Here is a 13,928-nt window from a genome sequence, read left to right on the forward strand (position 1 = left end):
TTTATTTTAAATAACTTACCAATTTCATCGTTTGTGATTTCTCTTCGTCATTGCTTAGATGAGTTTTACTTTTATTTTTTTATATTTTCTTATTGCTATAAATATTTTGATTACAGTGCTTATAAATAATACATAATAGTATATACTGACGATTCATTCCATAATGCCCTTAAGATAATTCGTGTTCTTAATAAATCTAAAATCGGCGCGTAGCTGTATAAATTGTCGCACAACCGATTTGTCCAAATAGTTCTGAAATGAAGAAAGCACAATATATAATAACTGCAACATATTCCCTTGTGGTTATATTAAAACAACAGATAAATTAGCTATTTGAATGGATTATGGGTTATCAGAGGAGTGCGTAGAAAAAGTTAAGCGCTTTTGTTGCATTTATTGGTTGAATTAGTCAAAATACTTTATAGTATTACTAAGGCAATTTTAAGAAAGAATTGGTTTTACCCATAATCGATTAATTTCAATTGCATCATAAATTTAAAATGCTGTGAATGTGTATGAAAATAATTTAATTTAATTGATATGACATTTAAATTTATTGTCGTTAGACATTCGTTTATGAAGTCTTTTCTTAAAAAAATATAATAATACTAGCTGACCCGGCAGCCATTGGCCGGCGTGAAGTTATGTGTTTTGAAATGAAAAGAAAGTTAAATTTATCATTTCATTTTTTTTTCAATGTAACGCAGCTGTATAAACATTTTGGGTTTCTGTTCCGGTGTACAGAAAAGATGGTTTTCCAACTCGTGAGCACGCCACGTATATCTGGCCGTATGAAAAACAAAACATTTCCAAATTTATGCCACACACTATGCGACTATCCTTGTGTCCTGTTGAATGTCATCTCAAATGCAATTTTCACGGCAACGGAATACGTTTGAACTGAAATGGCAAATCGTTAGAACTCAAAGAAATTCGTAGAATCAAGCATTCTGCCCCCTTGTATTCGATAGGTGCATAACAATCAGTCGGGTTCCATTACACAGTTTCAGCGCATGCAGATTGCAAAAACATAATAACGACAGATCCAACTTTGAGACGCAAATGATGCGGTGACATACCAATCCTATCCAAAGAATTTAGAAATTCCACTGGATAATTCACGGCGTCGTCTTCATTGCCAAGACGATCGATCGCTTTGTATGAGCGCAAGTCTCCCAAATTTGACTTTGAATCTTCCAGCATAAGTCAACAACATCGGCATTTTTGGTAGCTAACATTGCGCGTGCACTTAAGGAATCGTAGTTACGATAATTTGGCCAATGTCCGAACATTCGTGATAAGTTCATCTTACGTGAATTGATAAACATTGATATAAAACCACCGGAAGTATCAACCGGAATTTTTAGCGAAGACAATGTACAACTTCGAACTTCATTTGCATTCCAGTGATTAACATGTTCCAGCAATTATAATGGCTGGCTTACTTCTCCAAAACTTGCACACACCGTACCACGCAATGACTCAAAAAAAGTGAACCGCGTACATTAATCAATAGCAACCGAAGGTAGAAACAATCGACTTTTTTCGGGTGGATTGTGTAAATTCGATAACACGGATATCCATCTACTGATTGGCATTGCTTTCTGCGTAACTATTTCCTCGACGATGCATTCCATGTATAATATCAAGGTATTTCCGAATAGAGCAATGTTCTCCCAAACGGATCACTGACGAAAGTTGAGCATAAACTCGTCAATGTTAATTTTGTTGCTGACGGTGTTTCCACTGGCTGTACTGTGTTCTCTGGGTTGAAATACACTCTTTGGTCATTCTCCAAATTAACTGCGAGACGCACAACAGTCGGAAAACGTTCATGAATTTCAAAAGTAATTATCCTACAAAGCGCTTTATTTCAGTTCACGTATCGACCGTATCGTTCAAGACCAATAACCGCCATGTTGCTTCCTTTGGTGACGTATGTACTTACAAACGTATTTTATCGATTACACCAAACTGCAATACTCAACATTGATATGAGTTTTGAATGTGAATTAGACAATAATGGTGAATATAGCACGATCCATGTGTTGTCAACTTCGATATTCACTCTTCTAAATTGAATGCTGAATGTTCTGCCATTGTCGTCTGGTGAGCGACGCCGATAGAGTGGATATCCATCATTTCTAGTATTTGTTTCAGAAAGAAAAGCACGTGGATAGTGTTTCGTGCATTTATTGTCAGACATACAAACCGAAGTGGGATTGTGGTGACCGCAAGGCCCATGAACCATATTGGTTTTCATCACTTCGTATAATACTCGATCTTTCTCTGCATTAGGAATTTCAGCAGAAATGATTTAATCAATTTGATCTGGTGTAACCACCATCCAAAAAGGAATGTTTGCGTGTGGCAAACCTCTCTTTTGCCACTCAACAGAGTATAATACATCTACCATCTAACAGCACCACATATACGTTGCTTCAAGATAAAGTCCATCAAACATCGTAGCTCTTGTTTGAAAAGTCGTGCGTGAAATCGTGACGATCACTTGCTGATTGATCGCGATCCATAATTCCGCACGTATGTCATCGCATGCTGGGAGTACTCGGTCATGTGCCTTGGGCTGCCAATGTATATTGACGCCAAAAAGAACGCGGAGCGATATTATTATTTCAATCTGTAATTGATCACTTTGTGTGAAACATACAACCTTTTCACTGAATAATTTTCAATCATTTTTTTTGAATAGCCGGAATAAAGAAAGCAAACGACAAATTTGAACGATTCAAATAATTGAAAGACAAATAAAAAAAATGAAAAAAAAATTTTGGATAAAAAAAAGTTAATTTTTGGAATCGTCCAATTTTCCGACTTTTCCTCAAGAAAAGCAACAGTTTTTTATTTCTAAATCTTCCCCGATCCACAGCGAACAACCTCTGAATTTCATCAAGATTGGTTCAGCCGTTCTCGAGCATTAGCGTTACTAACAAACAAACATTAATTCGTTTTTATGGGAAAAAGAAAAGGGCGGTTTTTAGGGGGTTTTCGGCAATTATTCGAATTTTTCTTGCCGTAAAAAAGTACGAACATTTAGAAAAAAGAATTGGCCAAATTGGTCCAGGCGATGTTGAGTTATGCGCTTAGCAACACATTTTCCGATTTATTTTTATATACTGTGGTGGTCAAAACATTTGCAACCAGAATGACTATTTTTTTTTAATACATTTTTTTTTAACTTTTGATAAAGTATTCCTTTATCTATATATATTTTTTTATTGGAGGTCTTGTTTATACAAACAATCATAAAAACTGAAACATTAATTCATTTGCTTATAACGGTAAAAAGGCATTAAATAAATCAAAGTCAAAATTCATGTGTTCAAAACATTTGCAACTTTTAAGTATTCTAAAAATATTCTAAATTTTTTTCAATTTTTTGTTGCATAGCCATTAGTTTTAATAACTTCAGCACATCTTCTAGGCATTGAAGCTACTAGGCTTTTAATGTAACTGTAAGGGATCGCTTTCCATTCCTTTTCCAATCTGGCGAAAGGTTCATCACCATTCTGTAATATTTCACTGACTATTTTGCGTTTAACCATCATCCACATATTCTCAACCGGGTTGAGATTATGATTTTACGATCCTAGATGTGCTTAGGGTCGTTATCGTGTTGGAAAGTCCATACAAGTGGAATTTCCCAATCGGCAAACGGCAGAATGACATTAGTTAAAATGTCCCTATAATTTACAGCTGTCATCGTGTCAGTTATACGATGAATTGGACCAATAACATTACCGGAAAAGCATCCCCACGCCATAATAATTACCCCCTCCGTGTTTTACTGTAGCAGTTGTGTACCTTGGGTTATATTTTTCACCTCGCGGACGCCGAATATAAGCTTTGCTGTCTGAGCCTCGGAGGTTGAATTTGGATTCATCTGACCATAAAATTGAGTTCCATTTCTGCTTAGTCCAATTTAAGTGTGATCGAGCAAATCTCAACCTCTCTTTTCTATTTTTTGCAGACACAAATGGCTTTTTCGTACATCTATAACTACGCAGACCAAACTCCAAGGCCCGTCCTTTGATGGTGGAGAGACTGATGTCGAGTTGAACTTCGGATTTAGGATCTCTTGGAACTGCTTTGGGGTATTTTGTAAAGCAATTTTTTATTTGCCGGTCTTCTCTTACGGTTGTAGCACGAGGCCTACCTCCTCTGTGAACTGTGTGGATGTTCTCAGTTCGAATAATACGGCAAATCGTTGATTTATGTATAGAATATTTTAACGATATTTCTTTTTGCGAAAGTCCATTTCTAAAATCTTCTTTTATTTTTGCTTTAAAGTCCGAACTGTATTTATTGCCTCCCATTTTCAACCGAAAATATTACAAAGATCACAAAACACGGAAAAATTTGTTAATTCTAGAAACGCGAAAGACTGAATGCAAACTCTTAGTAAAATAAAAACGCATGAAGTTCCACAAATTATGTGGAATGCGATTACCGTTATAACTTGCTTTTTGTTAAGTAGCAAAATAAAATAAAAATACAGCAAATAACAGTTGCGAATGTTTTGAATACTTGCATTTCATATTTTCCACTGGAATATTGTTTTGTTTTTGTTATAAGTCAAAAATAACAAACAGTACATATGTATTTAACAAATACAATAACTAAAGCTCGGAAAAAGAGAAAAACAAAGAACACAAATATTACTTTAGCAACAAAAAAAATGGTAGAAACGAATATTTGACTTTTGTTGCAAATGTTTTGACCACCATAAGATTAAAAAATTCGACAACGCGTGCTGTGGTTATAGTGAACATTAAAAACTGTTATAATAAACTATTTAATACGATGAAAATATTTTCCATACTATTACAATAATAATAATCCAAACTAATATTATAAATTTGAATGTATGTAAGTCTGTTTAACACCACCGCCACGAAGATGAACATCATGTATTTAGTTATTAGTTTGTGTTAATAAGCCGAAAATGTTATTGCCGGTATAAGAATCCAAGGATTGAGGATTAATTTTGAAAACAATTCAAATATTATTATTATTACTTTTTTTTGGAACACAGACATATTTAAGCTATGGCACGTAATTTTATGTAACCAGATAAATAATTTAAAATAAATTCAAACCTATTATCTTAATTTACTCACCAAAGTTTCTCCAGTACAAACTTCCTGCAAATTTTCTGGTTTCACAAGTAAAAGGTTACATAATGCGTGCAGGATATCGAAAAGTTGTGTAACTAACGGATTTTCCAATTCTCGTATGCATTTGCGATATTCATTTACATCACAGATGGCGCACATGGCACCAGCTGTATTGTATTGCATGGTTTGTAAATGGTCAAAAATCACACGATGAAAGCGCACACCGACTTCATGTAAGACATTTTGCAAGTTATCACCATCAACACAGCGTTTTGCTTGCTTTAGCGCGGGCTGTAAATTTTGAACAACTTGCAGACAAGCCTAAAAAAAAACAATAAACATAAAGTAAATACATATGTATCATTCAAAATGTATAAGTTAACAGAGTAACCGAGTTATAAATTTGAAACATATCTCAGCAATAAATTAACTGAATTCCTTTGACACTAAAATATGTATGTATAATTTATTAATGTGCGTATTCTTAGATCGTTGACTCACCGCTGATGAGATTGTGTCCATATCCGTTTCTGGTTTGTAATCAGTTTTCTTTTGCTCGCTTTGTAAATATAATTTTACCCAACTGATTATAGCATTGATAGACCGTTCGAGCCCCTGATCTAACGTTTTTTCAATTTGCTCCATTAGCAAACGTCTTTTGAACATAAAATCTGAATATTTTGGAGTGTTACTGCAATACATACAAACATATTTTAAATCCATTGTAATTGAGTTCAAATTTAAATGCGCTTACATAATGCAAGGGATAACTGAGCTGTTCGAGAGTTTTTCCAACAAATGCACAATTATGTTAGTTTTTTGCACCACATCGAAGAAATAAAGTTGTGGAAAGGCTTTGCCTTCTACTATCGGTATTGCTTGCAGACCCAGTTCCAGGGCATACACTACATGTTCGTGCATAAGGAAACGTAATAAAATATCATTTAATTTAATCACATTGGTGGGTAATTCGATCGCACTGGAGAGTAGACGACAACGTTTAAGTGCAGCCTTGGCCTCCTGCAGCATATTTATGGCTAATTCCTCGCAAAGAAATGTCTCGCCGCCATAGTCTTCGATCTGAGCTATATTGATATTGGCTCGTGTACCTATTAACGCCTGCATATCACGTCTCAGTTCCTGAAAACGTTCTGTTGGCTTTTTTTGGTGCTTTTTATTGACATAAAACCTTTCCAATTCAGTTGAGCATTTTGTTGTTAGGCACCTTGACTCCACTTCCACATAATTCGCTAAATGTTTTGTGAAAATTTGTTGGGTCAACTTTTGCAGCAGGTCGTCGTCCATAGTCGACATGTAAATTTGTAGATCTATAGATAACTTTAGCGTTCTGCCATAAGAAATCAAATATTAATTTATATGAAGTATTATTAGAAATATTTTGTATTTAATATAAAAACACTAAAAACAAAAAAACAACGTTTACAGCGGATGCACCGAATACCCTTCAAATACAAAATTGTCATACAAGAACTTGATTTTGATCGGTCGGCTTGTATGACAGCTATTTGCTACTGTTTATGGTCCGTCTGAATAATTTCTTACTGTAATGTTGTCTTGGATAATAATTTATGAAAATATCTCGTAAGATAAAAAAGTTTTTCATACAAAAACTTGATTTTGATCGGTCAGTTTGTAAGACAGTTATATTGAGTTTTGACATCGTCGGTTACGACAAATGAGCAGCTTCTTGGAGAAAATGAGGATGTTTGCAAATTTTAGATCGATACTTCAAAAACTGAGAAACGCATATATACAGAAAAACGGACAAGGATAAATCGACTCTTTACCCTGAGCATTTATAAAAACAATTTTTACAGGGTCTCCGAAATTTTAGTGTTACAAACTTCGCGGCAAACTTAAAAAACCCTGTTCAGAGTAAATAGACCTAGGGTACATATGTTTATATAAAAATCTTAAAGATGCCTCGACTGTTTTGACCAAAATCTTACCTTGAATACAATTCATAAAGTGTACGTAAATATTTCTCCTCGTCTTTTTTATCATCCAATTTCGTTAGAGCATACTGATTGAGCTTTAATTGATAAATGTTGAGAATAAACTTCGACATGACTTGTGCAGGATTGGCAAATACTTTTTTTATAATTTCATAGTGATGTTTGCACATAGGTGTTATCCCTATAAATATATCCTTTCCGCCATAAGGAGTCTGTGGCGAAAAAAGTTTGTTTAACAAACTTCATAAATACAAATGATAATCGTTCAACTTACCATTTGGCTTTGTTCTATATAGGCATCGATACACTGTGTATAGCCCTTGAATTGAGATAAAATCTGCGCCAACTTTTTCATTTTTTCTATATCTTCACACTTTTGTGCTGTGGCGAATTCTTCGATAAGACGACGCTCTACGTCATCATACATTTTTTCGATTTTCCTTTTGGAATCGGCAAACTTTTCTATTGGCAAATCTTGTGATATTGTGTAAAGTTTCTGGATCACATCTGCAGCTTCGTAAAGTCGTGCAGGATCGGAAAATATATCGTTGAGTATGGGCCCAGGAATGAGAAACTCAGACATATGGTTCAAAAGTTTTTGCGCCTCCACAGTGCGACTACGAGGCGTATTCACATTTTCTAGTTGTTCACCAAGGTGTATAATTTTACCTGCTACAGAATTGATCTTCTCGTCTAATTGACCAAACCAGTCGATTGCGACTTGATGACGTTCCTGCAATTTACATATTTGTTTTGTGTGTGTTACTTGTTCTTGACGAAGTGACTCTTCTAGCCGTTCGCATTTCGCCTGTTGTTTTTCTTGTAAAATTTTCATATCTTTTATAGTTTGTATAAAAGTTTCATGAAGTGCTACGGGATTAAAATCATCCGCATTTTTCCCACTGATGCCAACTTCATTATTAATTCGCCAAGTGAGTCGTTCAATAAATTCCGACACTTCAAATGGTTCCTAAGTAAAAATAACAATATATATTGGGGAAATTTGAAAATTATAATAGTTATTTCACCTGCTCAAACTCATCCATATACTGTGCTAACATTTTGGTGTTATTATGTCCTTTGAAAAGCAGCAATAACAATATTTAAGGAAATAACAATAGTGTTTGATTTTTCTTTACGCCCTTTTCTACTTACATATGTATGTGTAAAGACAGCCTAAAAATTTATTATCAGCTGATTGATGTTACCATATTATTAAAATGTATTTGGTAATTGTTATATTTTCGGGATTAGATTTAAGTTCCGCAGTTAGCATATGTAAAGAATTAAATTAATGTTGGAAAAAAATTAGAAATTAGAATATGAACTCACTTAGAATATGAATCCACAACTATAGAATCATCGAATTTCTTACTAATAAATTATTTTGGAAGTTGCATTACAATTTTCAAATACTTACCATATATGCATGTTTTTTGCAAATAAATTTTATTTTTATGAAAAAAATCTAAATAAAAGTAGGTATTGCTTTAATTTGAATCGCCGTAATACTGCGATTATAATTTAATATTCTCTTTACTAATTTTTTATCTTTGCTATTGTTGCAAATGTACATGTGGATGAATATGACTGCTTTTTCCACTCAATGATTCGTAGTTTTGTGCCTGAGCTGAGGCGGTCGATGACACTGCTGCTGCCGCTGCTGTACTTGTACTGGCTATAATGTTGATGGCACTAGCTGCAGCGGTCGACGAGGCCGTCATTGCAGAACTAGCCAAATCTGGTGCTGGTAAACGTTTCCCTTCAATAATGTTCGCACTACCCCTAACAACACCAGCGGAAATTCCATTTCCACCACCGCTTACCTCCATTGTTGGTGTTTCAACTAATTGATGCAAATTTCGCAGCTCTGTTGAACGCAAGCTTGCCGACAGACTTTCACTCGATGCTAATGAGGTCGACAAAGGTGAATTTCGATCCATAGACGAAGCTACATCTGTTATAAAAGCGTAAGTTGTAAATGTTTTTAAGTCAAATTGAATTATTGTATTTACCGGTCTTATCAGTGTCTGGAGAGCAAGTAGTTAGGAATACTCCACCCTGTGGTTTGTACACTGACATCATAATCTTTTCTTCCATTTGCATAATAATGCTTTTCTGCACATCGTACTTTTTGCTGAGCGCCTAGAAATTCAAATTTTCAAAGAAATATGAGTATTGAAAATTACCATATAAAAATATTTCTCTTTATAATTTATAGGACTAGATTACTCTAAATCAGGCTTATAATTTATTTGAATCCATTGTATGTATTTTTGATACTTTTTTGAAATTAAAAATTTAATTTTTATATTTAATAAAAAAATTTAAAATTTAATTTTTAATCCCAAAGTCAGAAATAAAAATTGATAAAATTTAAGACTTGTAAATATACATATATATTTACTGCCAGTGCTCTAGAGTGTTGAAAATGATGGCTCTGTGCAAGTTCTAGTTAAAAATGGTATAACAAAGTAAAAAACCGCGAAAAATTGTAAATCCTAAAGCAATTTTTTAATTATATGCTGAGGATTAAATTTTTTTCTATCGATTTTTGTAATATTCGGTATGCATAAGTAGGTATGCGAAAGAATCAAAAATATGCTTTTAATAAAATTTTCATAAGCACCTTAAACATTTCCTCGTATTCGTCCTTTACTGTTTTTAACAATCGCTTTTGATCTGTGATGACTTTATCGCTACTCTGAAGCTGGGCTTGTAGCTCGTTAATTTTATGTTTAGCACTATCCAAGAGCGAACTTTTTTCCTCTAAAACGTGACGCAAATCTATAACAAATGCAAATAATTATACATTATTAATTTATCATCAAATCAAAAATTGATATATTTACCTTTCAACTCTTTATTGTAGTTCGTTTGAAGCATATGGAATTCTTCGTCGCGTGCTTTGAAATTATCTATTTCTGATAATTTATCGCGGCATTTTATTTGCACCTCACTCATAACTATGAATTCTGATTCTAATCGCGCCAATTCCTGCTTACATTGAACACCTATTTCAACTTGCTGTTGCGCGAGTTGTAACTCTGAAGTTAAATTGAAAATGTGACCACGCAAAGATTCCAGTTCGTACGTGTCACCTTTTCTGTTTGCCAGCTCTTCATTCAGACGTGTTTGCAAATTTTCATTGGCCTGTCGAAGGCACTCATTTCGCTCTATTTCCCTTTGGTATTTCAACTTGATCTGCGTCAATTCATCTTCGTATAACTGTTCACGATTATTATGTTGCTTTGTGTTCTTTTCAATTTGCCGCACCAGTTCCCTGTTCTTAGCCGTGATACTCTTCACCTGTTCACGCAAACGATCACGTTCCATTTCCACACTACGCTTATCACGACTTCGTCCCATTAAACGTCGGTTCCTCTCTGCATGCATTTCTCGGCGATGACGTTCATATTGCAGCTGTAGGCAAATAAGTTGGAATTGTTCCTGCAAATTGATTAAAAAATTGCTTTTAAAAAGTTAGCAATTTGATATAGGTTTTCAACAAACTCACCTGATCTAATCCAGTTACCATGTCAGTTGTATCTTTTGATCGAATCGTACGCGAAACATACAAGTCGAGTATCTGCTGTGGGCCCAATTTATTAGGTTCATATTTGTTACGAAGGTTAACGCTTTCTAATAGCATTTGAAATAAAGAATATTCATAATTTTGTGGCACGAACTCTATTGTCTGCGTCGAAACGTTGTTACGAATTTTTACCCTATCGACAGTGTCAAGTATGTGCTCTTGTTTAGTCGGTATATCTAACATTTTTCCGCTTTTCTGCAAACGGTGCTGGGACTTGTCCGACTTTAAAGTGTTTCTCAATAATTCCGCATCAACATCATTTGGGGTTTGAAGTAATAACAGATTTATAGCAGGACACGATCTTGTTCGCCGAAAAGTTCCCGCTTCAGCAACATCAGCTTCCTTTTCTTCAGTACATTTATTATCTAGTCCAAAACCCATGCAACTTGAATCATTGTAACAATCGCTAAGCATGCGGATACGACGTTCAATGCCATTCGCAAGTAAGAGTTGCACAGATCGACTTGTCGGTATTTGAAGTCCTCCTTCGGTGCACATTGATCGATCCGTTTCGTTGCAATCACTACAAATTTTTGTAATACTCTCCAGTGTTGGATACGTGGATATTGGGGTCGGTACCAACGATCCGGATTGCGCGAAAATGTTTGGTGTAGGCGTTACCGATGGAGTTGGCGTTTGTGTCGATGAGGGGGTGGGGGTGGGTGTCGGTACAGTTGACATGCGCAACTGGTTGCTGCTGGTCACATCATTCAGATCAGTGTCGGGCGTTGCACATTTAGCTAAATGGAGACATAAATATTTAATCTACAACTTTTTCAAAAAAAGAAGAGTTTTGTTTAGAAGCTTACAATTTATTTCGTTGGGTGAACGAAAAGGTCTTTGTTGTTTGGCCAACATTGATTCTATTGTTTGAAATGGACTATGAGAACGGCTACGGTCATGTACGATTTGTTGTATTCTTCTATCGTATGTCGTGGATACGCGGGTCACAACTCGTGTATTAACCTCCTGCTCAATTACCGTCGTCGTCGTTGCAGCGGCACCGCCATCGGCTGCTAAGTCAGGGAAATTAAATTGGTTTTGATTTTCTTTTCGCAAAGGCGAAGATGGTTGACTAGCAAAAATGGCACGCACTGCATGGGGATTTGCCAGATGCTGTTTAAATTCTTTTAAGTCTTTCATGGGTGTAGTCTCCGGCGTGGCTTCCACAGCGGCTTCAGGTGGTGATGAGCCTGTGAGTCCGGTAATTTGGTTGGTTATTTTCGAAACAGCAGCACTCGCAGACGGCAGCGGTAACATATAAGAAGGCGTAGGTGTTAACGGCATTGGTCCAGATGCTGTTATATCGTTATAAGGGCTCCATATTGGACCAACACTTGTGCTTCTGTTTGATTCGTAATTATGTTGCCACATAGGACCATTGCTACCGCGCATATGATCCACATTGTACGCAGAGCTGGTGTCACTAGTTTTTTTCACCTCCAAAGTAAATCCGTCCTTGCTATTTGATTCTAGGAGCCCCCTTAACAATGCTATCGACTGGAAATCCTTTGCAAACAGTGAGTATGTATTCAAAAATTAATCAAATTTAATAAACGTACAAGTATGTGTTATTTACCTGATGAAACATTGGTAGCGACAATCGTGCGCACTCTTCGACAACGTCGTGAGGTTCTTTTTCTTTAAACCGATTGACTTGATTGACTTCGCTTTCCATTGTCGCTGTAACTAACATAGGATGCATACGCACGGTCTCTAACAATGGCTTGATTGTATGATGAAAAATTGCACCTTTTTCTTTTTTAACAAAATCACTTAAAAAGGCCATAAAGTTACAAGGATACATTCCGTACAGGCGATTAAATAGTATTTGTAGCCCCAATTGAAGGTGAACGAGCTTGTCATCAGGTAGATATTTTGGATTTTGACAATTCCACGAAGCTAAATGTCCAAACACTTCAAACAACTCACCGAAGAGGTTTGGAACCAAATTAGGTATAATAGGTAGCAACGTAATTATACAAAGCAATGCGCTCATTAGTGGCACGATGTCTTTCTCCGTCTGTAAGAGGTAAATTTATCATTTCTAACTAGTTAGTTTGTCCCTATATCATTCATGTAAAAATTTATACCATCAACAGCTTAAAGATATCCTTTATAAGGCGGTGTTTTTCAATTTTGAATAACCAAGTTGGATTGTTGCGTACAACAAAAAATAATAATTTCAGCGCCTGTAAACGATGTGTTTGCAATTTAAGCCATTCAGACACCCTGTCAAAAATAAATATATCATGTGGCGGCTGCACTTTTACCAAAACCTCCATAATTCGTTGGGAACCTGTTTTATAATAATACTCCATCATGTAGTGCACGGGCCATGTCTCTTTATCTGTGAAAGGATTGAAGCAAAATAGTTAGAAAACAAAATATTGTAAATATGTAAAACAAGCTTACTCTGTGTAAACAATTCTACAAGTTTTCGTTTGGATTCCTCACACTCATGACTTTGATTGGACTCCAAGTCGGCAAACACTTTTTCCACATTCATACTAATTGTTGACGTTGATTCCTATTAGCTGCGGCTTTACAACTTTGGTATTTTAATCCGACTACGATTGTTCATCTACTTCCTGTTTAATTGTATCCTACATAATTGTAAACATTTACAAAGATATATGTATATCTGAGCATAATAGCAATAGCAATAGTCTTCAAATATTTTAATTACATTAGGTAGTTTCGTCATATCCTCCAGAAGTTTGGATTTAGATTTACATTCAGATCATGCAGAAAATCACTCCCAAAACCTCATTTTAACTTTTCATTCACCAACAGCAGAGAACAGTGTAGCGAATTAAAGAGGAAGAACTAATTACCAAAGAACATAGAAAACAGATTTTGCAAATGTCATATAAAGAATAAGTTGATTAGAAATGTAACAGAAAACAGAATACGACTACAGCGGTGCCACCCAATAAAAAGCACATTCCTCCTGTTTTTTTTTGTATTTAATTTGTATATATCCGTATTAGTTTCACGTTAATATACAAATATATATATGCACTATAATTTATTCTTATCAATATATTATGTTTTACAAAAACATACAAGTGAAATAAATTTGTATTGGAAGTCCATAAACATTTATCAGCTGCTCCAAGTCAGGTGGTTGCATGACGGTTAATTTGGCAACTCCCAGCAGCTGTTTATCTATCAGCTGGTACAACAGCTGTATATTTTACTCTTATCTGTCATCTGGTT

At 35.2% G+C, this 13,928-nt stretch overlaps 2 protein-coding genes across 2 annotated transcripts; both read right to left on the bottom strand.

The window, feature by feature from the left end:
* Positions 1-150: 150 nt before the first annotated feature.
* LOC120768265 (exocyst complex component 5) lies at positions 151-8,255 on the bottom strand. Its single transcript, XM_040094865.1, has 7 exons — positions 8,140-8,255; positions 7,386-8,081; positions 7,106-7,323; positions 5,890-6,483; positions 5,637-5,826; positions 5,139-5,456; positions 151-252 (listed from the first exon to the last, which is right to left on the bottom strand). Exons 1-7 carry the CDS (start codon positions 8,170-8,172, stop codon positions 154-156), a joined length of 2,148 nt encoding a protein of 715 aa, XP_039950799.1. The 5' UTR covers positions 8,173-8,255; the 3' UTR covers positions 151-153.
* A 341-nt stretch (positions 8,256-8,596) lies between these two features.
* LOC120776688 (hamartin) lies at positions 8,597-13,530 on the bottom strand. The gene is made up of 10 exons (XM_040107572.1): positions 13,396-13,530; positions 13,122-13,312; positions 12,800-13,056; positions 12,286-12,729; positions 11,516-12,215; positions 10,629-11,446; positions 9,964-10,561; positions 9,741-9,898; positions 9,127-9,256; positions 8,597-9,068 (listed from the first exon to the last, which is right to left on the bottom strand). Exons 2-10 carry the CDS (start codon positions 13,213-13,215, stop codon positions 8,668-8,670), a joined length of 3,600 nt encoding a protein of 1,199 aa, XP_039963506.1. The 5' UTR covers positions 13,216-13,312; positions 13,396-13,530; the 3' UTR covers positions 8,597-8,667.
* Positions 13,531-13,928: the final 398 nt, after the last annotated feature.

The sequence above is a fragment of the Bactrocera tryoni genome, chromosome 1, assembly GCF_016617805.1.
Source record: "Bactrocera tryoni isolate S06 chromosome 1, CSIRO_BtryS06_freeze2, whole genome shotgun sequence".
NCBI classification, from domain to species: domain Eukaryota; kingdom Metazoa; phylum Arthropoda; class Insecta; order Diptera; family Tephritidae; genus Bactrocera; species Bactrocera tryoni.

Coding starts and splice junctions, on each gene's coding strand:
- LOC120768265 (XM_040094865.1), bottom strand. CDS start 8,172: ATGTTAGCACAGTATATGGATGAGTTTGAGCAG. Junction 7,324..7,385: donor ATATAGAACAAAGCCAAATG/GTAAGTTGAACG, acceptor TTTTCGCCACAG/ACTCCTTATGGCGGAAAGGA. Junction 5,457..5,636: donor TGGACACAATCTCATCAGCG/GTGAGTCAACGA, acceptor GTTTTTTTTTAG/GCTTGTCTGCAAGTTGTTCA.
- LOC120776688 (XM_040107572.1), bottom strand. CDS start 13,215: ATGAATGTGGAAAAAGTGTTTGCCGACTTGGAGTCCAATCAAAGTCAT. Junction 13,057..13,121: donor TGTAGAATTGTTTACACAGA/GTAAGCTTGTTT, acceptor ATCCTTTCACAG/ATAAAGAGACATGGCCCGTG. Junction 12,730..12,799: donor ATATCTTTAAGCTGTTGATG/GTATAAATTTTT, acceptor TACCTCTTACAG/ACGGAGAAAGACATCGTGCC.